The sequence below is a fragment of the Myotis yumanensis genome, unplaced genomic scaffold, assembly GCF_028538775.1.
Source record: "Myotis yumanensis isolate MYYU_CA2020_CCGP unplaced genomic scaffold, mMyoYum1.0.hap1 SCAF_9, whole genome shotgun sequence".
NCBI lineage: Eukaryota > Metazoa > Chordata > Mammalia > Chiroptera > Vespertilionidae > Myotis > Myotis yumanensis.
This window is the reverse complement of record NW_027223760.1, coordinates 77,465,950-77,491,388: the sequence shown is the minus strand read 5'-3', so window position 1 is coordinate 77,491,388 and position 25,439 is coordinate 77,465,950. Positions and strand designations below refer to the sequence as shown.

Sequence of the window (25,439 nt, the reverse complement as noted above, 5' to 3'; positions counted from 1 at the left end):
CAATACAACAGTACAAAGAACAAAGCAGTTGAATTCTGCTTCATCCTGTTAATGGGAAAAGTACTCACGTTCCACAAAGTAAGAGCTGGCATCAATCTTCCAGATGATCTGGCCCCGATGAGAACCATTGACTCCACGGTTCTTATAGTCCAGAAAGTTTTCCGACAATACCTCATCTATATTCCCAAGAAAGGAAGAGAGTAGAGAAACATATCAGCCAATAGCATATATATGGGAATAAAAGAGCAAAGGATATTAATGTCATCTCCAGAACAATGGAGAAAAAAGCATCTGGAATCACAGAATCAGAGAACTCACAGAGAATCACAGAATCAGTATCCAGAGGTAACCTCTGGACAAGCCCCTTTTTAATGTAGAACTCTCTTCTCATTTCACAACACTCTTGATAAATTATCATCTGGCTGGTTCTTGAACAACTACAAAAACAAAACTATAATTGCTTTTATGGTAGTTTATTTTACTTTTGAAAACTCTTATATGCATGAAATCTCATTGTGGAAATCTTCCTCCTAGGCGGGAAAAAGATGGCAGTAGAGTAGGTGGACGTTTCACTCATCTCCTCCCAGGTTCGAACTGGAATTACAACTAAATTATAGAACAATTAACCTGAATAGCTAACTGAAGATGAGCTGAACATGTCTTACAACCAAGGATTTACAGAAGCCACCTCAAAACTGGTAGGAAGGGTGGAGACTCTAAAAAGCCTGGCCCCATACCCATTTGTGGTGGCTGAGAACTTGGGAAGATATCTTAGTTACAATGGTCCCCTCGTGGTGTTTCAACTCTATGCCCAGCTCCCTGGCCTGGAGCACCACGGCAATAAGTACCTAACAATAATAGCCTTAAATGTAAATGAATTGAACGTTCCAATCAAAAGAATAGAGTAGCTGAATGGATAAGAAAACATGACCCAATATATGTTGTCTACAATAGAGTCACCTCAGAACAAAAGACTCACACAGGATAAAAGTGAAGGGATGGGAAAAATTTTCCATGAAAATGGAAATGAAAAAAATGCAAGGGTAGCAATATTTATATCTGACAAAATAGACTTCAATGCAAAGGCCATAACAAGAGACAAAAAAGGCCACTACATAATGCTAAAGGGATTGATATAACAAGAGTATATAACTTTAAAAAATGCACCCAATATAGGAGCGCTTAAATATATAAAAAATCTCTTGGAGTACTTTATGGGAGAGATCGACAGCAATGCAGTCATAGTTGGGGACATTAACACTCAATAGACATCACTGGATACATCTTCCAGATGAAAAACCAACAAGAAAACATTGACTCTAAATGACACAGTACATCAGATGGATTGAATTGATATTTACAGAACATTTCACCCAAAAGATGCATAATATACATTGTTTTCAAGTGCACATGGAACATTCTCAAAAATAGACCACATGTTAGGGTACAAAATAAGTCTCTACAAGTTCAAGGAGATTGAAATCATATGAGACATATTTTTAGCTCATAATGGTATGAAACTAGAAATCATCTACACTAAAAACACTCAAAATCTTTCAAACACATGGAGGCTAAATAGCACGTATTAAACAATGAGTGGGTTACCAATGAGATCAAGGAAGAAATGAAAAACTTCCTGGAAACAAATAAAAATGAACACAAAACAACCCCAAATCTATGGATCACAGCAAAAGCAGTCCTGAGAGGGAAGTTCATAGCATTACAGGCCTACCTCAAGAAACAAGAAAAATCTCTAATAAACTATATAACCCTACAACTAAAAGAAAAACAAGGAGAACAAGAGAAAAAACCCAGAGTAGGTAGAAGGAAAGTTATAATAAATATCAGAGCAGAAATAAATGACATAGAGACTAAAAAAAAATACAAAAGATCAATGAAACCAAGAGCTGGTTCTTTGAAAAGATAAACAAGAATGATGAACATGTAGGCAGATTTATCAAGAGACAAAGAAAAAGGACACAAATAACATCAGAAACAAAAGAGGTAAAGTAACAACTGATACCACAGAAATACAAAGGATTGTAAGAAAATATTACAAACAACAAATTGCACAATCTGGGCGAAATGGAGAAATTCCTAGGAACATACACTCTTCCAAAATCCAATCAGGAAGAATCAGAAAACCCGAATAGACCAATAACAACTAATAAAATTGAAGCAGTAATAAAAAAGCTTCTGGCAGACAAAAGTTGTGGACTGCATGGCTTCACAGGGAAGTTTTATCAAATACTCAAAGAACTAACACCAACCCTCCACAAGCTATTCCAACAAAACTCAAGAGGGGGGAGACTTCCAAGCTCTTTTATGAGGCCAGCATTATCCTAATTCCAAAACCAGAAAAAGACACTACAAAGAAAGAAAATTACATGCCAATATCCCTTGAACATACATGGCAAGATCCTCTACAAAATATAAGCAAAGAGGATCCAGCAATATATTAGAAATATTATTCACCAAGACCAAGTTGGATTTATCTCTGGGATGCAAAGCTGGTTTAATATTTGCAAATTGATTAATGTGATATATCACATAAACAAAATGAAAGATAAAAATCATATGATCATATCAATAGATGCAGAAAAAGCATTCAACAAAATCCAGCAGCCATTTTTGATAAAAAATGTCAACAAAGTGGGAATAGAGAGATCATGCCTCAATGTAATAAAGACCATAAATAAAAAACCACAGCCAACATCATATTAAGTCTCCTCCCCCTCCGCCCCCCCTGCCCCGCTCTGACCCAGGCCTTCACCATGCTGGTCTTTATTATTTCCTTTAGTGTACAGTTAGATTGTTTACCTGAGATTTTTTGTTTGTTTGTTTCTTGAGGTAGGACGGTAATGCTATAAATTTTCCTCCTAGGACTGCTTTTGCTGTGACTCATAGTTTTAGGGTTGTTGGTTCTCATTTTCATTTGTTTCAAGGTATATTTTTATTTCTTCCTTGATCTCAGAGTTAACCCATTGATTGTTTAGTAACATGTTATGTAGCCTCCATATCTTTGTGCATATTTTAGTTTTTTTTTCTTGTGACTGATTTCTAGTTTCTTACCCTTATGGTCAGAGAAGATGCTTGATATGATTTCAATCTTCTTCAATTTATTAAGACTTGTTTTGAGTCCTAACATGTGATCCATCATAGAAAATGTTCCATGTGCACTTGAAAAGAATGTATGTTCTGCTGCTTTGGGGTGAAATGCTCTGAAGATATCAATTAAATCCATCTGATCTAGTGTGCAATTTAAGGTTGCTCTTGTTAATTTTCTGTCTGGAAAATCACCTAATATGATTGTACTACTGTCAGTCTCTCTCTTTATGTCCATCAAGATTTGCTTTGTATATTTAGGTGCTCCTATGTTGGGTGCATACATGTTTACTAGAGTTATATCCTCTTGTTGGATTGCTCCCTTTATCATTATGCAGTGTCCTTTTTTTTCTTCAATTACATAGCATTTGTTTTAAAGTCTATTTGTCTGATATAATTATTGGTATTCCAGTTTTTAATCCTTTCCTTTTGCATAAAATATCTTTTTCCATCCTTTTCATTTTTTGTGTGTGTGTATCTTTTGTTCTGAGGTTGGTCTCTTGTAAAAAGCATATATATATATATATATATATATATATATATATATATATATATATATAGGTCTTGCTTCCTTATCCATTAAGCTACCCCATATTTTTTGATTGGCACATATAAGCCATTTACATTAAAATGATTATTGATAAGTGTTTATTTATTGTCATTTTATTCTTTATAACTTTCTTCTTCTCCTCCTTCTCCCCCTCCTCCTCCTCCTCCTCCTCCTCCTCCTCCTCCTTCTCCTTCTTCTCCTTCTTCATCAATGAAATGCTTTAACATTTTGTCTTGCTCCCACATTATAGATGCCATATTTTTTTAATGGAACACTCTCCTCCATATAGGCATCAGCCTTGGAGAAATTAATAGCCCCACCTTCTGGACTCCCTCTTGCCCCACTCTGTGGAGCTCCAAATTATTGTAATACTGGTTTTGTGGTATCCCCTTTAGCTTTTTCTTGTCTGGGAAGCTTCTTATTTCTCTTTAAATTTTAAATGATAGCCTTGCTGGGGAGAGTAGTTTTAGTTATAGGCCCTTGCTTTTCAACACTTCAAATATTTCATGCCAAGCCTCTTGTTTAAATGTTTCTGTTGAGAAATGAGCTGATAGTGTTATGGGAACTCCCATATAGGTAATTAATTGCTTTTGTAGATTCTCTGTCTTTAACCTTTGGCATTTTAATAATGATATGTCTTGGTATAAGCCTCTTTCCATTCATCTTGTTTAGGACTCTCTGTGATTCCTGGGCTAGTGTGCCATTTTCCTTCACAAGGTTAGGTAAGTTTTAAGTCATTATTTCTTCAAATAGGTTCTTGATACCTTGCACTCTCTCTTCTCCTCTGGTACCCATATGATGCAAATGTTGTCCCAACAGTTCTTTAAATTATCCTCATTAAATTTTTTTTTTTTTTTGCTGCTCTGATTCAGTGTTTTCTGCTACCTGTATTCCAAATTGCTGATTTGATCCTCTGCTTCATCCAACAAATTGCTTATTCCTTCTGGTATATTCTTCATTTCAGATATTGTATTCTTCATTTCTGACTGGTTCTTTTTTATGGCTCCTATGTCCTTTTCATGCTGCTGTAGTTCCCACTAAGTTCCTTGAGTGATCTTATACCCATTAAAAAAAATCTATATCTCATGAATTGCTTGCCTTCATTTCATTTAGATCTTTTTTTCTTGTTCTTTCATTTGAGGCATTTTTTTTTGTCTCTCCATTTTGGCTGCCTTTTGTGTGTGTGTGTTTTTTTTATGTACTAGGTAGATCTGTTCTGACTCTCAGTTTTGGTAGTGTGTCATATGTAGTACGTGTCCTGTGGGACCCCATGGTACAGTCTCCTTCATTACCTGAGCTGGGTGCTCCAGGACTGCCCCTTGTGTGGATTATGTAAGCCCTCCTATTGTAATTGAGTCCTAATTACGATTGGCCTGTTTGTGTATGGAATTGACACTCTGATTGGCTGACTGTGAGGATCAACTTGCACCACAGTGTATGAGCTGTGGAGGTATTGACCACACAAAGCAAAATTTGCCTCAGCAGGGTGTGGTGCCTGCTGAGATATCCCTTTGGATATACTGTTGGTGAAGTTTATTGGATCCTGCTCTGATGTTGTACGAAGCTGGCTACTGGGTGTGTTGGTTTTGTGGCCTCTTGGGAGAGACTCTGGTGCAGGCCAATGCAGGTGCTCCCTGTGACTGGCCCTGAGCAACCTGCTTGGAGCTGCAAAGTGATCCACAGTGTGTGGCTGCCTCTGCTGGCCTGGGTATGCATGGGAAGGATCGAGCTGTGCATCAAGGCTGGCTTTTACCAGCACCAGGCCTGGAGACAGGCCACCAAAAGTCTCAAGGCACCCAGAAATCCTTCTCCAACTGCCTTCACCTGTCAGTTGCCTGTTAGACTCAGTCACTGAAAGAGCCTCTAGTGCAGTGATGGCGAACCTATGACTCACGTGTCAGAGGTGACACGCGAACTCATTTTTTTGGTGGATTTTTCTTTGTTAAATGGCATTTAAATATATAAAATAAATGTCAAAAATGTAAGTCTTTGTTTTACTATGGTTGCAAATATCAAAAAAATTTCTATATGTGACACGGCACCAGAGTTAAGTTAGGGTTTTTCAAAATGCTGACATGCCGAGCTCAAAAGGTTCGCCATCACTGCTCTAGTGGTACTTGAGCTGCATGAGGTGGTGACTCAGTGAGTCATCAGAGTGGGGTGAGTGGTGTTCACCAGAGTGATACAAGTTCAAACTCAGTGCCAGTGCTGGGTCTGAGGCCACTCAGCAAATGTTCCTGAGTCTAGCTGCCACCTTCTGGGTGCTCACACACCTTCGTGGTAGGGCAGTATCTCAGAGAGTTGTTTTGGTGAGTCCAGTAGGGTTTATCAGACCCAAACAAATCAAGATTAAGCTGTGTAAAGGGAAGGCTGTGCACCACTCAGGCATACAAGGGGAAAATGGGCCCCATCCTAGATCCACACACCTGAGTTTGTCCCAGATTCTGCCAGGAGCCTAATGTCAGCAGGGCAGGACCACCAAGAGTTAGGAGAATGGGGCTAGTGGATTTCCCATGAAGGGGAGGTGCCAGTCAGTCTGGAGGGATGGTGGGAGGAGTGGCACCCACCCCAGAGCCACACAACTCAGTCTGTCCCAGAACCTGCCCAGAGCTTAGAAGAGAGGAGCCACAGGAGTCTGGAGTGTGGGTCTAGTGGATCTGTCTTAAGAGGGAGGTGCCAGTTATATTCACAGGAAAGTGGGGAATGGCCTCTACCCTAAAGCCACTCAACTCAGTCACCGACACCCCCTGAGTCTTCCCAGACCTCTACACCCTGGCTCAGGCAGCTCACTCCTCAGCAGTGTGTGAGCTCCACAGAGTGGGGCAAGAGGGAGTCCAGAAGGTAGAGCTATTCATTTCCCCCAGGCTGATGCCTATATGGAGGGGAGTGCTCCACCCAAAAAATATGGCATCTACGATGTGGGAGCGAGACTCACTACAGCCATCATGGCAACTGCCACTTCAGCTCTCTCCCCAGAGCCACAAATCCCAGTCTGTCCTCACTGACTCTAGTCCACTCTGCCCGAGTCCAGGGTGAGTGGCTGTGAACAAGATTTTGTGCACTGACTGAGTGTGCTTGTGTCTCTAGCAGACTGCTGTCTGTCCCTGGCAGACACAATCTCCGCTGATTTTCATAGCCAAATGTTAAATGGGCATCCCTTTCGAGCTCTGTGCTCTAGGCCTGGGAGTTGGCTTGGGTTTGAGACCCTATGCTTCTAAGGGGGACCCCCCTCTCCCCCCAGCTGAGATATCCTTCTGGAATCTTAGCCACTTCTTGTGGGAGTAGGGCCAGCCATTTTTGCATTCTGCCCTTCATACCAGTCTTGATGTGGCTTCTTCTATAAATCCTTGATGATAAGATTTCTCTCCAGCTAGTCTTCAGTTAGTTACTCAGGTTGCAGGCTCTATATTTTAGTTATAACTCCCGGTTGGTTTTGGGAGGAGATGAGTATAACGTCCCCCTATTCCCCTGTCATTTTGGATCCTCCCCCTTGTTAAGTCATTTTTTAAAATCCTCAACTGAGGATATGTTCATTGATTTTTTTTTTTTTTAGAGAAAAGAAGGGAGAGAGAGATCAATTTGTTGCCTCTCATATGCACCCCAAATGGGGACTCAATCTGCCACCTAGGTATGTGCCCTGACCAGGAACCTGCAACCTTTAGGTGTATGTATAGGTCTATGCTCCAACCAACCGAGCCACACTGCTCAGGGTAAGTCATTTTAATAAGGACGTAACAGGGTCAAGGAAATGACTGCTTTTAAAGATTGATGATCCTAAGAGGGTTTTAAAAAAATATATTAAATATTAGTTTAATATTGGGATGTAAAATCTGGCATATGAGTTACTAAGGACCTACAAATTATGAATTTTTATGATTCACAGATAATTTTGGGTTGGGAAGTTATTTTTGAATTGTTATGCCACCAAAAGTGTTGTCATTTTGCATTAAATAACTTCACATTATTGCCTGTGTTCATGGGTTATGCATATATGTTCTTTAGCTATTTCTTTTACCTTCTTTATCCAATCACCCCCATCCCCTGCCCCTTGGGCACAAACCCGTCTGTTCTATGTATTCATGCTTCTGGATCCAGAGGTGGGCAAAGGGGTGGGGAAGGGGACTGCAATAATGTGAACATTAAAATATTTTTTAATAAAAAATAAATTCACAGTTATCTATGTACAGCTACTAGGAAAAAGAACAAACTGTCAAATTAAGATGATGAGCTGTGTTTCCTTTTGTCTCAGTAAGAATGTCATGCTAATGCCTGATCTAATTTATTCAACGGAATTTCATGACAGGTTAATAGTGCTGACCACCCTTCCTTCTGAAGTCTTTCATCTATGATGTGGGCTCCTAATTTTTGTCCCACCTCTCCAACTCCTCCATCCCCTTTCTGAGTTACTCCTTTGTCTCTCTCTTTGACAGTGGATTTCTCGCACTCTCTTTCTACACCCAACACATAAGTATCTACTCTCAGGGTGCCGATTACTCCAGGTCTACACTCCTAGCCCAGATCTAGGGCTGACCTCCAAATCTGTCAATTCCCTCATCACGGTTGAATGTTCCTCAAATGCCCCCATAACCCTGCTTGCTTCTCTCCTATTTCCTGACTGGGAAATGAATGGCATTGACATCTACCACTGCGGGAAGGTACAGCTATAAAGAGTTGATTTAAAACTAGATTCAAACTAAGAACCCAATTGTCTAAGGTTCTAAACAAGTAAGATTCATAATTCAAGTAGGGATGGGTAGAAAGGGAACTACGGCAAAATAGATGGATGCAGGACAGTCTCAATGGGAAAGCTAATGCTTAACTCCAGCTGACTAAAGCCACATGGAGCTACAGGCTCAGACTGCCTAATTGAGGGCTTTTGTGATGGAAGGTTAGAATTTGAATTTTAATGGGAAATCTCTGCATTTTTTTAAGTGTTAATAATTAATCAAATTTAAAACAAAATGGACTAAACAAAATATGCTTTATGGGCTATTATTTTGCAAGATTTGTTCTAGATCAGCGGTTCTCAACCTGTGGGTCGCGACCCCTTTGGGGGTCGAACGACCCTTTCACAGGGGTCGCCTAAGACCATCGGAAAACACTTATGTAATTACATATTGTTTTTGTGATTAATCACTATGCTTTAATTATGTTCAATTTGTCACAATGAAATTGGGGGTCACCACAACATGAGGAACTGTATTAAAGGGTCGTGGCATTAGGAAGGTTGAGAACCACTGTTCTAGATCAATGGTATCCAAACACTTTTAATCAGGAACTATTTTTAAAGCAAATTAAATGTTACCTGCTTGGAAGTTCAGTTTATTTAGTAACCACTATTTATGTAAAAAAATCTCAAAAATTATTATGTTTCTGAATCATTATAATATTGTGTGTATGGTAACTACACTAACCAAACTGGTTACAAAACATTTAAGAGAACCAAAGAATATTTCCCTGACACCCGGACAGATAAGAGTCCCTATATTTTATCATAAAAACAGCCTAGGTGCGGAACCGGTTTGGCTCAGTGGATAGAGTGTCGGACTGTGGACTGAAGGGTCCCGGGGTTCGATTCCGGTCAAGGGCATGTATCTTGGTTGCGGGCACATCCCCACTGGGAGGCGTGCAGGAGGCAACTGATCGATCTCTCTCATCGATGTTTCTAGCTCTCTATCCCTCTCCCTTCTTCTCTGTAAAAAATCAATAAAATATATATTAAAAAAACAAACAAAAAAAACAGCCTCGGTTATAAAATACTCATAACAATCATTAGTTTCTCTGATATTTGATGATGTTAAATCTGTGTGTCTGAATGTGTAAATGCTTCATTGCAGAGACTGAATGCAAAAGGCCTGGCCTACGCTGAATTTGCTGACTCTAGTGGCCCCTTTCACTGTGCAGTGTAAATGCGCCAATTCTCACCACACCTGACTCTATCATGTCAAATAGATGAAACACATTTTTCATGAAACGTTATTTCCATAATTTACAACTTGTGAGGTTCATGTTCTCTGGCACTACAGACCTGTGCAGCCACTTTCCTTTCAGCCATCATGCTGTTCGCTAGTCCCTGGTGTTTGTGTTCACTGTCTGCAGTGGAAGCAGTATTACAAAGCAGAAAGAATGTTGAAAGAGCAGGGAAAAAGAGGCCTATGATTCTGTTGAAAACAAAAGTGAAATTAACTCCATGTAGATGTACAAGTGGTAACAGTGGTTGTGTTCAACCACTCTTTACCCTGCTCTCTCATGATCTTCTATGGAGCAGAGATGGCACAAGAAGCTAGTGTGTGGTCTTCGGTGTGTTAGAATTTGGTGCATAACACATTTGATTGCGAATTGTGAGTTTTAATTAAATTATAGAGTTTATTGAAATATTAAAGCCTGCAGAGGAGTGAAATATGAACAATATGCTTGTTGAATGCCCAAACCACATTCCTAAGATGTTATATCTGCTGCACACTGTTAGCCAGCCTGGCTAATTGCTATTCTACTCACCGATGAGATACATGCCTATCCAGTCTCCAGCGTCCACTTCCTCCTTTATGTCCCAGTGGATCACTAGGTCCTGGGAGTGCCCTATGGAGTAGTAGGAGCTGCTGACCATGAGCGTGGAGCGGCTGTCAGAGGTAACCAGGTCAGTGTCGCTGGTGGAGCGGGGGATGGTGACGGTGCCATGGGGGCCGGTCCTGATGGCCATGCTGTGGAACTGGCTGGGGTTGTAGCTGTGGCGAAGTGGCTCCTTGCAGCGGCGCCTGTTCTGGTTGTTTCTAGATGGAGATGCCATGGCGGCCAGGCCTAAAAACCTGTTCTGGTACAGATTCTGTGGGGATAAGCAGACAATCAGCAGGGGCGGAAGATCCCAGCCACAAGGTCACTGTCTTCACAGGAAATGAAGGATATTCTGGGAGAAAGGAGCTGCGAGTGAGCAGCCCCCTAGGAAGTTTTGAAACACAGAGCATTTTTCTCCGGACAAATACTGTGGCTCTGGGTTCACATAGAGCAGGCAAGAATGAAAATGTGAGCTCATCAAGGGGCTGTGCATTTCCAACTGGCTGGAGCCTACTTCTCCCAGCTCCTTCCAACCTGCTTGGTATTAGAAGGCCTGCATATGTGCAGAATGGTCCTGAAGATATGTCCGCCCCCAACCAAAGTACCACCTCTTGAGTCTTCCAGCATCAATTCAATTGGATCCAATTTTATCCTTCATTAGAGTAAATGAGGGTTATTATCACTAAACATTTTAGTGATTCCTGCAGCATTTAAAACCCTACACACAGCCTAGAATGAGAGGTGGCCCCTTGCTGGGTGAGATGGTCATTCCTCCTTCATTTACTCTCTTTCACTCTACATATCTCCAGGCCTTCTGAAATTTTTACAAAATTTCTATAGATATCTTCAGGCACCATCATTTTTAATAAAATCCAAGCTCAATCCCTCAGAGCCAATGTTATTGTCAAAAACATTGCCTCTGGCCTGGCCAGTGTGGCTAAATGGTTGAGTGTTGACCCATGAACAAAGTGATTACTGGTTGGATTCCTGAACAGGGCGTAAATCCAGCTTTCAGGCTCAATCCCCAGTATGGGATGTGTAGGAATCAGCCAATCTATGTTTCTCTCTTATTGGTGTTTCTATCTCTTTATCCCTCTTCTTCCTTCCTTTCTCTCTAAAATCAATAAAAACTATTTATAAAAAAAAAAACACTGCCTCTGCTGAGAATAAAAAATGCTTGTTTTTATTGTTTACAATATTGAGTACTTAAAATGAACTGAGCTGTTCAGAGCAGTATTATGATTGTTTTGGATACAGATAGCTTTTACAATGTGGGGAGAGAGCATTATATAACATTTCTACAATGGATTCATTTTTGAAACAAGCAAGGGTAATTTTAACTTCACCAAAGTATACTAACACTGGGATTTAGATGCACATTTTGGGGGTTCCTGGCAATTAAAGTACACACTATTCTACAACTAATAACACTTTTGTTTTTAAGAAGATTAAGTTCTAAAAATGGGTGTGGGTTGACCATGCAATTTAGATCCCAGGGACTGTAACTTACACACCAATCACATGTAAGTGACTGACTTTTTGTTTCACCAGCCATGAGGATCAGACCCCAGCAGCAGTCTATTCTTTACATTATGTAAGTCTATTGACCAGAAATTTAGGCTTGTACTTTTTCCATCTTCCAAGTCCAGGGCACTTGGAAAAAGTCAATTAATTTGATAAAACCCAGTGTCTTCATTCTGAGTCCTTACTGGCCCTGTAGCCTGCTTTTTTGTTCATTATTTGAGTCTCTTGTTAGGAATTCCTCTGGTCTCACTAGAGGTAACCATGGGATTACTATAGATAGAAATGGCATACTTCAGAAAGCAACTCAGCACATTATTGGTACCATACATTTTACTTTTAAAAAATATATTTTTATTGACTTCAGAGAGGAAGGGAGAGGGAGAGAGATAGAAATATTAATGATAAGAGAAAAGCATTGATTGGCTGCTTCCTGCATGTCCCTTACTGGGATCGAGCCCACAACTTGGGCATGTGCCCTGACCAACCGGGAATTGAACTGTGACCTCCTGGTTCACAGGGCAATGTTCAACCACTGAGCCTCGCCAGCCAAGTCATACATCTTATTTTTTATAAAAAATGTTTGTCACTGTGCCATTCTGAAAATATATATACTATGGCGTTGCCTGGAAACCAGTCATCCTCTCAGGAACACAGCAGCCTACCCACCTGACAGTCACTCTGGTTCTCTGAGAATTTTGGGGAGGATCTCAGTAATGTGACCACCATCCTGGATGCTTTGTCCATAGTCCTTTATAAAATCTCCAAAAAAGAAAGGCTGCTTCTGGAGCCCATTTCTTCAGTTTGCACACAGTTTATGAGGACTGAAAACAGCTTACAATATTATGATGGAGATTAAAATCTACTTAGAATTGACATAGTCATGTATATAATTATGAATTAGACCAGCAATTTTCAACAGGTGTGCCACAAGAATTTTTAAAGCATGCAATACCTGACTATTTGGTCAGGGGCACTGACCTCTGTTCCCTTAGATTATCAAATAAAAAAATGACAACATCCAACACAATAGCAGTATGATGTGAATGAATCAAAATTATACCTATTTTTTGTCATATCAACAAAAATGTAATATAGTGCCCTAACTGGTTTGGCTCAGTGGATAGAGCGTCGGCCTGTGGACTCAAGGGTCCCGGGTTCGATTCTGGTCAAGGGCATGTACCTTGGTTGCGGGCACATCCCCAGTGGGGAGTATGCAGGAGGCAGCTGATCGATGTTTCTCTCTCATCGATGTTTCTAACTCTATCCCTCTCCCTTCCTCTCTGTAAAAAATCAATAAAACATATTTTAAAAAATGTAATATAGTGTTTGGTGTGCTGAAAAATTTTAGTAGTTTATTACTAGTTTATTATTATTTAGTAATTAGTGTGCCATGAGATGTAAAAGGTTGAAAATCACTGAATTAGACCAAACCATAATCAAGTTGGTGCAGCACCAATGAGCTTCCAAGCTGTGATTCCTTAGGGCCTAAGGCTTAGGCCATTTACTCAGTCTTTCTAGACCTTAGTTTCCTAATACGTAAATGGTTATTGTCAGAATTTAATGAGATAAGGTAGGTCAAGTTCTTAGCATTGAGAGTGCTCAATTAATAAAAACCTAAAAAAAGACTAGTGTTGCTTTAGTAAGGAAGACTCACTGGAACGTAGGTCCCAGGCAGTTGGCTAGGCTTACTGGCCAAGGGTTTCCTCACGTCGTCACCAAAGCCCTCACACTTAAGTTCATTCTGAAGTAAACTTACGGATTGTTCTTTATCATGGCCCTCCATGTTTGCTTACAGAATGTAAATTGCAAAGGTTAAACAATCTAGTGTATTTGTAATGGTGCCCTATAAACCATTATTTTTTGCAAGGGGCTTCCTTTACGTATTTGTAAGGTTTGTGCTTGAGTAGGACATTTTTACACTGATGTTGAGAAGAATGAGAGAGAGATTTTTACCCTTGTAGTGTCAGTCAGAGTCTCAAAAGAGAGTATAGAGTGTTTTCCTTTTGTTGAAGATACTTCTGCTGTGTTACTTTTTTTTTTTTAAAACCAGAATTATCTGGAAACCATTCAATCTCCTGAAACTGTCAAATTACACCAGTGATCACTGGCCATGTGGTGAGAACAAAGGCATAGAAGGAAATATTAGTCAAGAAAGACATTTGTCAGTAATTTAATAGATTGGAATAATGACATTTTCCTGGAATAAGAAGGGCAGCCTCAAAGTTGTTCCTTGAAGACCACGTTTCCCCAGCTCCCCCCCCCCCCCCCCCCCCGCATCTTTGCCCACATCCTCCCCAATCAGATTTGCTGGCAGGATTTGTATTTCAAGATTGTGTGCTACCACCAACTCTGTTGTGAGCTCTCCTTGCATCCTTTTCCATTCTTTCCTAAGAGAGTGGGCCTTTCTGCTCTGTGATCCCACAGGAGTTCTATTCCCCCCAAAGGATTTTTATTTTGTTATTGCTAGTTGACCTGTTCATGCTCATCACTGAGAAGACCCTGAGTTCAGTGTTCCCTGCTCTTTATATTTCCCTGGACCTGGTATGACTCCTAGAATTATAAAGGCCCTCAAAGCTTTTGTAATAGAATTTATTTTATTCAATTATGTCCCTTCTTTTTCCATAACAGTTTAAAGTGGCTATTAAAATAGATAAAATACATAAAGACATGATAAGTTAGCAGTAGATGTTGCAGAGGAAAAAGAACATACAAACAAAGTCATGTAAGAAAAAGGCTAATATTAAACTGTATTCATCATGTCCTAAATGGATTTAATTGTCTCCCCCAGACATTCACAAGTGTTCCAGTTTACACTATAGATTGATCTACTGGAGGAAGCAATTTAATCACTATCTCTTCACATCAGAACCATGGGAGATAGGTAAACTGTCCTGTTTTTATTTATTTATTTTAAACATTTTATTTATTTATTTATTTATTTATTTATTTATTCTATTGGTGTGACATGGTTCAATAAAATTATATAGGTTTCAGGTATACCATTCTAAAATACATCATCTCTATATTGTATTGTGTGTTCACACCCCATGGATATGTCCTGTTTTTAAATGGCAATGGATAAAGGACCACTTTCTTCTTAGAAAGTGAATCTAATGTTTTACAACTTCTCAATTCTTCCTAATCTCTAAGAAAAATCTTATCTCACAGAGATTACACCCTACTCTTTCCTCTTCCCAAAGAGGAGTGGGTCCTCCCATTCTCTGGTCAAGTAGCAAGTTAACTGGTATCACTGAATTGCTCCCAGCATTTTCTCCATCCTACCAAGTAATTCAAGTGTCTTTTATCTACTCTTAACATTGGTGATAGCCAATATGACACTGATAAAAAAAAACCCACACACAAACCATAAGCAAACAAACTCTCTGAGAATATTAGTAACAGTTTAAGTAATGTAATTTTCCAATAATTGGTTTCAATCAAGGTTCCTAGTTAGGGTTAGATTAAGTACAGATTTTAATTGACCTGTGAAAAAGTGGGTCCAGTGAGTCAGCCACTGAAAACATCTGATCATATTGTGTCCAACCTTCGAGGGTGTAAGAATCCATTTGTGTGTGACTTAAAGGACACACTAGATCAGGTGGATTTAATTGACATTTACAAAACATTTCACCCCAAAGCTGCGGAATATACATTCTTCTCAAATGCACATGGGACATTGTCAAAGATAGACCACATGTTAGGACACAAAATAAATCTCTACAAGTTCAAGAGGATTAAAATCATATCAAGCATTTTCTTTGAGCACAATGGCATGAAACTAGAAATTAACTACACTAAAAACACGCAAAAACATTCAAACATCACACAAACAGCAAAATATTAGGAATTTAGTAGGAGGCTAAATAGCATGTTATCAAACAATGAATGGGCTGCTAATGATATCAAGGAAGAAATAAAAAATTTTCTGGAAACTAATGAAAATGAAGCCACAACAAACCAAAGCTAAGGGGCACAACAAAAGCATTTCTGAGAGGGAAGTTTATAGTATACAGGCCTACCTCAAGAAACAAGAAAAAATATCAAATAAATGATCAAACCCTGCAACTAAAATAAGTAGGAGAACAATAAGAAAAGCCCTGCATAAATAGAAGGACAGAAATAGTAGAGATCAGAGTGGAAATAAATGACACAGAGATTGAAAAAAAAAACAACAACACAAAAGATCAATGAGCCCAGCTGGTGTGGCTCAGTGGTTGAATGTCAACCTATGAACCAGGAGGTCACAGTTTGATTACCAGTCAGGGTACATGCCTGGGTTGCATACACTGTCTCCACTGCGGGGTATGCTGGAGGCAGCCAATCTATGATTCTCTCTTATTATTGATGTTTCTATCTCTCCCTCTTCCTTCTTCTCTCTGAAATCAATAAAAAAGCATATTAAAAAGTAAAATAAATTTTAAAAATCCTCAGCAAGTTTGCTTGGCCTATATGATTGTGCTTTGTCTTGATTTTCCATGTCCTTGCAACGAGAAGTTTGTCACTATAACTCTATCAGAGTTAGAACTCTGACCTGAACTCCTTCCCTCTTGCTTAGGGCCATAACCTGCCCTGCTGGTATTAACATCCTTCCCCTGAAAGCAGAATTCTGCTCAATTGCTTAGATGAACAATTCCCACAGCATACACAAGAAATCATGAGTTAATAGATGATACACTAAAAAAAAGCTGTATAAATGCTGCATTTCTAAATCCCCTTGCCATATATTAAAAACACTTTGAGAGATCCTGTGGCAAAGCTATCAGATTAAATTTGTTTAACCTAGAGTTTCCCAAGGTTACTTGTATGCATATATGCATAACTCATGGACACAGACAATAGGGTGGTAAAAGCCTGGGGCAGGGGAGAGGGGTGCTGAAAGGGTCAATGGGCGGGGGAAGGGACATATGCAATACTTTGAACAATAAAGATTTAACTAAAAATAAATAAATAGTCAGCAAATACCTTCCTATTAATAATCATTATAACACAAATTGTTAATTTTTTTGTTAATCCTCACCTGAGGATATTTTCCCATTGATTTTTAGAGTAGAAAGGAGAGGGAGAGATAGAGAGAAACATCTATGTGAGAGAGACACATTGATTGGTTGCCTCCTGCCTGCACCCCAACCAGGGTTGGGGAACTTACAACCAAGGTACGTGCCCTTGACTGGAATTGAACCTAGGACCCTTCAGTCCGCAGGCCAATGCTCTATCCACTGAGCCAAACTGTCTAGGACTTAATTTTTGTTTCCTGATTCATATATCCATTATATTAAAATGTTTAGATCTCAGGTTGAAATTAAGTATTAAATAGCAGAAATGAAACCAAACAAATTATTTGTAATACATTATCTATATGCAAAGGAGGAAGATAAAAAAGGGAAGGCTCTGTTGTAGGAAATGCTGCTTTTAGAGCAGTAGCTTTTATTTAATCACTCCCTTGGTACACATTAGCCTAATGTATCACTTATTAATTATTCCAGTATTTCACTGTGATATTATTAATCAGGAGAAATGATGTTGGTGCTCATATTTTACTCTACTGCATTCTAACTTGGTTTAAACTAATTCTTCCTTTTTACAGTGCTCAGTAGACCTCTTATGCCACACACATAGCTTTATGACCAACATACTAACTCTTCAGATTTACTATTTTGGGTAGTATAATAAAGCAAATAGCCAGTCATTATCCTTTTCCTTAAATATTCTCAAAATATTTATGATGGCCTACGATGGACCTAGAAGGTACAATAACTTAAAAAGGAATTTCCCACAGAAAAGAGTAAAAATGTACCTATTAAATAATAGAAAATGATTTGCAAGGTAATGAGAAGTACACTTTAAAATTTAAAAAGTGTACTAGAAAAGCCACGTATTAACTTGTTTTATTTTTATACCTGTTCATATGAAATAATAAGGTCAGATTCTTGAAAGCAGATGGCATCAATTTTTATAATAAGGAAGAGAAATCTTCCTCTCTTAATTAATTATAATTCATATTTCAGTTCCCAAGTAAGCATCCCTTCCTCAAGGACACTTCCTGAATCCCAGTCCCCGTAAAGTTCCCTCTTTATGTGTGCTCAGAAGCTGCACTCTTTTCCTTCAGAATACTCACATCGGCTACGACTTGAGTGACTTTTCTTCTTCACTAGATTGGAAGCCTGGAAATTGGGGTCTGCCTTTGCTCACCATTTCCCTGCACCCAGCACAGCATCTGACCCAGTGTAGCCGCCCCAGAAATATTTATCAGTGAGTAACATATGTTATATAGTACATATTTGCTGACTAAATCTGTATGCAATGGAAGCTAGAGCTCTCAAAATAAGCTAATGTGGCATCTGAAATAGTACTTCTCAATTGTTTTTATTTCAAGCTCTTTTGCTTAGAAGTAAATTAATAAGCAACTTGAATCACATTAGGCACCCCTACTAAGGTTTTAGATGCTCTGATTCTTAAATAATATAGAGTTAGTGTTCTCATTTTTAATTTATTATATTGATTAACTAGAACATTGTGCTTCCCCCTCTGGAATTATAATACTTTTTTATACATAAATGCAATAAAGAAAAAAAGGAATGGATTACTAGAGTAAGTGTACAGAGTTGCTATTGGGCATCCCAGTGAGGAATGACAAAGTGATTCGAGAGAAAGTGATTAAATACCCCTTCCCCTAGTGACAGCCAAGAGTCTTAGAGCTATAAGTGATCATGTTGGAGACAAGTTTAGATAACAATTACAACTTGTTCTGTGGTTTTCAAGTACAAAGGGGCCATTTCGCTGGGAGGTAAGACCAGTGCTGAAAGAAAAGAGAGGAGAGATAATTCAACAGAGGTGGACTTAAGAAGTTCTGCTGCTCACACATTTTCCTATGATGATCCAAGGGAGCTGGAGAGCTGAACCATCTGTAGAAATAAACCAAGGTGGAGGAGGCAAGGAGGTTTTTGTTGAGGTTTCTGTGAGTATGGTGTCAGTGGATTGCATATTGACTTAATGCTTTCTTGTACCTTCTGCTGAACTCCTTAACATAACTTTCCAGTAATAGTATTTGTCTATGCCAGGGGTGGGCAAACTTTTTGACTCGAGGGCCACAATGGGTTCTTAAACTGGACCGGAGGGCCGGAACAAAAGCATGGATGGAGTGTTTGTGTGAACTAATATAAATTCAAAGTAAATATCATTACATAAAAGGGTACGGTCTTTTTTTTTTTTTTTAGTTTTATTCATTTCAAATGGGCCGGATCCGGCCCGCAGGCCATAGTTTGCCCACGGCTGGTCTAGAATGTCAGATATTTTTAAGAGGGCTGGGCAAGCAGAAAATTGTTTCCTGGCAATCCTATATAATAAAAGCCTAATATGCTAAATGTCCAGTCATCCAGTTGGCCATTCAACTAATCAAAGCATAATATGCTAATGATATGCTAAGGCCGCTCAACCGTTCGCTATGATATGCACTGACTGGGGGATCGGGCCCAAGCCAGCAGGCGGACATCCCCTGAGGGGTCCCAGACTAAGAGAGGGCGCAGGCCGAATTTTGTGCACCGGGCCTCTAGTACATACACTGAGTGGCCAGATTATTATGACTGGCCAGATTATTATGACCACCCCATCAGTACTTCATTGACACTTCCAAAAGTACTGAATATTGAAAACTTCCTAAGCAAACACTCTCAAGGTTTTTTTATTATTATTATTTGCATAACTAATTCACTTCATTGTATTGATGGGGTGGTCATAATAATCTGGCCGGTCATAATAATCTGACCACTCAGTGTATATAAAGTAAAACTCATACTTCTGCAACAAGAATATAATTTATGCGTATCTAATTAGTGTGCAAATAGAGCCTGTATCATTATCAATACTACCATCATTATCATCATCTTCATTATTATCATCATCATCCTCTCTACTGATGTTGAGCAACTACTATGTGCCAGGCATGTGTAAGGATCTTTCCCTCCATGCTGCCTACCATTAAATTCTCTAAAAACCCCAAGTGCCTGCTCTGTTATTATCCTTATTTGGGAAAGGGGAGTTCACGGCTCCATGCAGTTGCCAGTGGTTTCCAAACTGTCCATCAAAATGACCTGAATAAAATGCAGATGCCTGGGTCTCACCAGAAAGCTACTCAACCAGGGTATCTAATGGTGGCTAAGTGGTTAGAGCATCGGCCTGCACACTGAAGGGTCACGGGTTCAATACCCAGTCAAGGGCACATATCTGGGTTGCAAGTTCCATCCCTGGTCTCTGTGGGAGGCAACCAATCAATGTGTCTCTCACTTTGATCTCTCTCTCTCTCTTCCTCTCTCTATCTCTTTCTCTCTCCTTTCCTTCTTCCCTCTCTTCCACTCTTTCTAAAAATCATTGGGAAAAATATCCTCAGGTGAGGATTAACAAAACAAAAAAAGAAAGAAAGAAGGTGTAGCTAAGCAAGCAGACCCAGGACCCATATATGCTGACACACAGTCTGTATTGAGACCACAACAGAACATTAGTGATGCTGTGTTCTCTAAGAATTCTGCATAATGCAAATGGGCACGGGGTGGGGGTGGGGGTGGGTTGGAAACAGTGCTAGGGGACCCTAGATCTTGTTGAAAAAGAATTATGGTCTCTAAATACAGTACTACCAAGGAAAAGAGGCATCGCATCTGTGGCTGCATATTAAGCTGGCACTCCTTTGACTGAAAAAGAAAATCACTTACTATACACTACTCAAGTAAGCAAAGCTCAAAACAGTTAGCTACACACACACACACACACACACACACTTTTCCCACCTGCTGTCTGAAGAAAATATCTACGCAATGTGTGTGCCCTATTTTAAACTAAGCTTTGAATTGCACACAAAGCATCCTTCCTGTACCTGTGTTCCTTTCTAGAGTTGAGTCTGCAAAGGGACTAGAAATACATTTCCCTTTAAGTGAGGAAAAAAACAACGAACATTTAAAAGACAGTCCAGACCTTTTATAAAAGCGCTTACTTTGAAAGAACAGGACAGATTATGTATTCAAACAAGACACCTTCTAAAGACCGTACCAGAAAATGTCAAAGCAAAGGTGCTTGCAGCGCTGGTCCTGCTGGGCATGGTGAATAGAAAGAGTAGACCCTCAACCGCGGGTCCTCCGGGCTGCTGCGTCAGAATGACGCTCACAGCAATTATTGTGTTATCACTTTTAGTTTGGAAGACTTAAGCAAGGACACAAAAGTTACAAAACCATAGGTGTCCTGTATTATATAGGGTTTGGGGTCAAGGAGAAGGAACTGACCAGGAACGTTCCATATCAGGAGGGAGGTGTGCAGTCATGAGCAGAGAGAAGCTGAGTGGATCCCCCGGAGCCCTGCTGTTTCTTTCTGGCTGATCTTGAATGACACACAGCCTCTCAGGCCTCACTTTCTACATGAGAAGTTTTAAAGATCCCTCAACTCTTAATGCCCTATTCTTCCAAGCCCTGCCACCTAACACAGGCTCTGATAGAGAGAAATCTAATGAGCCATGTTTTTGTCCCTATTTCTTCCCTTCCCTTCCCTTCCCCTCCCTTCCCTTCCCTTCCCTCCAGCCACAAAAGGTAGTCAATTCTGGCAAAGGACCACATCTTACTTCTGCCTCCCTACTCCAGAAGCTTTTGATCAAATTCTGAGAAACCCAAAAGAACTGATTTGCTAAATTCTTTGGAGAATATGCTAGACATACAGATGAGCTGCTCAGATGCCCTTTAAGGCGTGGTCATGGTTAGGGTGCCCTGAGTTAGGTGGGCCTGTCTGCTCCTACCGAGCACAGTTGTCTCTGAACAGGCAAGTTTGCTCCTGGGGGGTCAATTGTACTGGAAGAAACTCTGTTAGGCTGCCATTCCTGGTAGAATTCTACTTCCTCCCTTTTTTATCACAGGTGTTACTTCCCTCTAGTACAACCAGAATCTAAGTCTGACAGACACAGAAATGCTAATCATTGTTAACACAGAAGTCCTAATGTTTGTTTATTTTTCCAAAACACGATCTTTGGCAGGCTTCAGGAAACCCATCTTTGAGCAACAAGATACTCTTCTTTGTAGCAGAAAGATCTAGAGTGTAGATTTCTTTTCAATTCTCTTAGTCACAGACACTGTGGATAAAAATCGGCTACATACTAAACCTGACAAGCTCAGGGGAGATCCGCATGGCAGCCTTACAAACTCAGAGACCTAAAGTGACCACATAGAATGATCTGAAATGAGAACTTTCTAATTAAAAGCAGTTCAAGAACCCCACTCCCACTAGCATTGGAGAAATACCGGCTGTTCATTTCCCTGATAACACAAGAAATTGTGGTTATGCTCCTATTTTACAAACTACATCCTTCGGGAGCATCAGTTGTGATCTCAGTCCTCTCCCTCCCATTAATCAGGCAGAGATCGCTCACATCAATTTTCAGGTATAGTTGGCAGTTTGACAGATAAGATCAGAGCAAGGACCATAGGAGGCCAGGTACTGAAGGTTACCCAGGGTGCCGAGCAATGGGCGAAACTGGGAAAACAAAAACATCTTCCTAAGGGCAATCTTTCCTCCCAGGCATATCGATGGTCACGTGCTTTGGACCCCCTGATCTTTCTTCCCCGGAGATAACATCTAGGCCTGGTTGTGTGTCAGCTCCAGGCTCTGCAAAGCAGCAAAACCAAATAGTCCCACAGCTGACCTCAGGACCAGCTTCATTGAAGAATGACCTTCTGTCCTGGTGCAGACCAATCAATCAGTGGAGACCATGACCCTGAAAGGACACACTGGAAAGCTGCTGAATGTTCTACTGAGATCCTCCCCTAAGACCTCTCCTAAAAGTTCTACCATTAAAAGCCCTTCGAACAAAAGGACCCAGTGCTCTCCCTCCCAGGGGTCTGTGTGCGGGTAGAACACCCACAGTTTTCCCTTCCCCTTCTTCTTCCCACCAGGCAGGTTAACTTTACCTTTTTCCTAAGCTTCAAAGACCCTTCGCTTGGCTCTATAACTTGTTTCTTGACCTCATTTCTTCTTCCTCTGTGCCTTTCTAAATAAATATTCTCTTATAGTTTGACTCTTGGCTCTGAATTCTTTCTTAGCTAGACCTCAGGCCCCAAGGTTGCTGAACTGAAGTCCAGTCTGACCCCACGGGTCTAACACCTGGTGCCATTCTTGCTGCCGCCAACAGTGGGAGAATATCCAGCCATTGCATTTCGTGGATCACTGAATAAACTGCTTCAAGTGATCTGTAAACACATTGTGCTTTGCTGTTATATCCAAGGAGTCTTATTAGAGGCGAGGCTTATATCTGAAGACACACATGAACTGAGATTCTCTAGGACATGGAACTTTCTAAGGATACCTGTTCTAGAAAGAGGAGAGAAAGGGCATTCTCCTGGAATGTCCAATGCACCCAAAACGGAATACTTGGTTGTTTTAAAGACTTCTCACTGTATTGTTAAAGTCAAAGAGAAAATTCAGGAGTCCCAGGAGAATGTAAACAAATGAGGGTGCTGTGTGTTGGGGAAAATGTTTTCTTAGCAATAATAAAGCTATCACCAAATAGAGAAGACGACAGGGAGGAATCAAGACTCTGCTGACAGCACAACAAACTAAGAAAAGGGGCATTTAAAATTACTGAACTGTGACTGTCCCTGGACATTTGGCAGCAAATGACTAAGTACTAATTGAATGCTTCTTGAATAAAACACATAAAGTGCTCATTCTCTAAGTTACTGAAAACTTATCAATTAAGAAAGCTCCCATCTGGGTGAGTTGGAAGCAGTGGTCTGTGGTGTAAGAGGAGACCTGAGCTTGAGGGTTGCTCACCCTTCTGTGAGCTGATGGATGTCAAGACCCTCACTGAACATCTCCTGGGTTCCTTGTCCTCACTGCAGAGTTATTTCAGGGATTAACTGGATACACATGTGGATGTGCTTAGTAAATCTGCACAGCCATGCAGGTGTAAACTTTTGTTTATTTTTAAAACAAAAGCCTCATTTAAGGATTGGCTGAATGCATATTCCCAGGGCAATACTAGGGCCCTATGGACAGGGATTCCAGCTCAGACAGACAGACAGCCTCATTCGAATCCCTGCTCCTTACACACCAGACACTTTGGAGCAGTGACTTAGCCCTCCATGGCTCAGTTCCCTCATAGGTAAGGTAGAAACAACGGTCATACCCATGACTTCAGATTGTGGTGAGTAAAAAAGGAACCCACCCAGGAAAAGCATCCAACACAAATCAGGATTTGTGGGGCTGTCCCTAGAAGTTGTAGAACTTCTGAAATATGGAAAGGAGTGGACTTGGAGGGATGTCTGAGAGAAGCTGGGAAAGCCCTTCCGGGAGAGCCACCAACTGCAAGAGGCCCTTCTAATGAACTGGCAACCTTCCCTGGGGCCTGCCCGACGCTGAGTCAGCAGAAAAGATCGCTGCTCTGTCTCCAGGGGTATTTCTGTGTGTCCATATTGTCTGTAAGGCAATTAACCTCAGGCCAGCAAAGCTCCCGGCTGGCATTTGGGAAGGACCATCATAGAGTGGTGTGTTTTTTTCCAGGGATAAATACACTTTTCACAACTGTACATTCACATCACACAAGAGGAGTTGTCATGCAAAGAAAATTATCTTAAAATGGAGCACAGTCGGGTTTGGGGTTGATGAAGGTGATGGATCTCAAATGTCAGGACTGCGCTTGAAAGAATCTCTGGGCTGGGCAACCACACTGAGCTCCGGACTGAGGCCCATTCCATTATGAGTGGAGTGTGTTTATAATGGAATGACATGGATGGGTTCTTATAATCAGAAAAACACACTGACCTTCACACTACACAGGTGCAGCAGCATAATGACCCACCACGTGTATGCGCATCAATTCCTGGGGAAAATCCAATGAGGTTAACTCAGTGTGTATCCCAAGCAAACAGAATCAGTGACATTACCCACATGAAGAACTCGGTGCCCCCACACCCCACCACGATACCTGTCCTGGGCAACCGACATGTAAAAAGAAAAATTACATGAGGATGATACCCACTTTAATAAATGGACAAAATGTAGCAAGCAACATATTTTGTGTCATTCATGAATAATTTTTTTTAATCTTCACCTGAGGACATGCTTAGAGAGAGGAAGAAAAAGGGAGAGAGAGAGAGAGAGAGAGAGAGAGAGAGATCAATTAGTTGCCTTCCATATGTGCCCCAACCAGGGACTGAACCCACAAACCAGGTATGTGCCTTGATCAGGAATCAAACTGGCAATCATTTGGTGCACCAACTAAGCCACTCTGGCTGGGCATGAGTAATATGATTCAGATTGTAAAATTTAACTTTAAGGAGTAAGAATCATGGGCCTACATTTTCTTTTCTTTTCAGGAAACCAAGATTTGGTACGGTGTCTTTGGAGAGGGAAAATTCTATGTTTGAGAAAACTAAAAAAATCCTCAGACATGCTCCACTCATAAGACCTCTTCAACCACAATGAAACTGGATCTATAGTTAAACTGCTGAAAATATCACTGACTCATCTTGGTGCCTTTCTCACTTAGAAATGGACTCTGATGTGTAAGACTGAAGATGGAGCACCATCCCCTTACATTAGAGTCTAGCAGAGTATTACACCAAGTGGCAATCACTGGTCACAGCATTTTAGGACACAGAAACCTTGTCAAAATTTAGACCTTGAACATAGAGATGCCAGACACAGGAAAATTGCTGAAGGTATCTTACCAGAGTCCTCTTAA

At 40.4% G+C, this 25,439-nt stretch overlaps 1 protein-coding gene across 3 annotated transcripts in view; it reads right to left on the bottom strand.

Annotated features, from left to right (window-relative positions):
- Window positions 1–25,439, bottom strand: part of HECW1 (HECT, C2 and WW domain containing E3 ubiquitin protein ligase 1) — a 163,951-nt gene that overhangs the window by 93,136 nt on the left and 45,376 nt on the right. For 2 of the 3 annotated variants that reach the window (XM_070424742.1, XM_070424744.1), the window contains exons 1-3: window positions 24,518–24,549; window positions 10,154–10,478; window positions 69–176 (exon numbers count right to left, since the gene is read on the bottom strand). In XM_070424742.1, the coding sequence (XP_070280843.1) occupies window positions 69–176; window positions 10,154–10,478; window positions 24,518–24,544 (460 nt within the window). In that variant the 5' untranslated portion in view covers window positions 24,545–24,549. Of the gene's footprint in view, window positions 1–68; window positions 177–10,153; window positions 10,479–24,517; window positions 24,550–25,439 lie in introns of those variants that run through there. The other variant, XM_070424743.1, reaches the window with a different exon arrangement.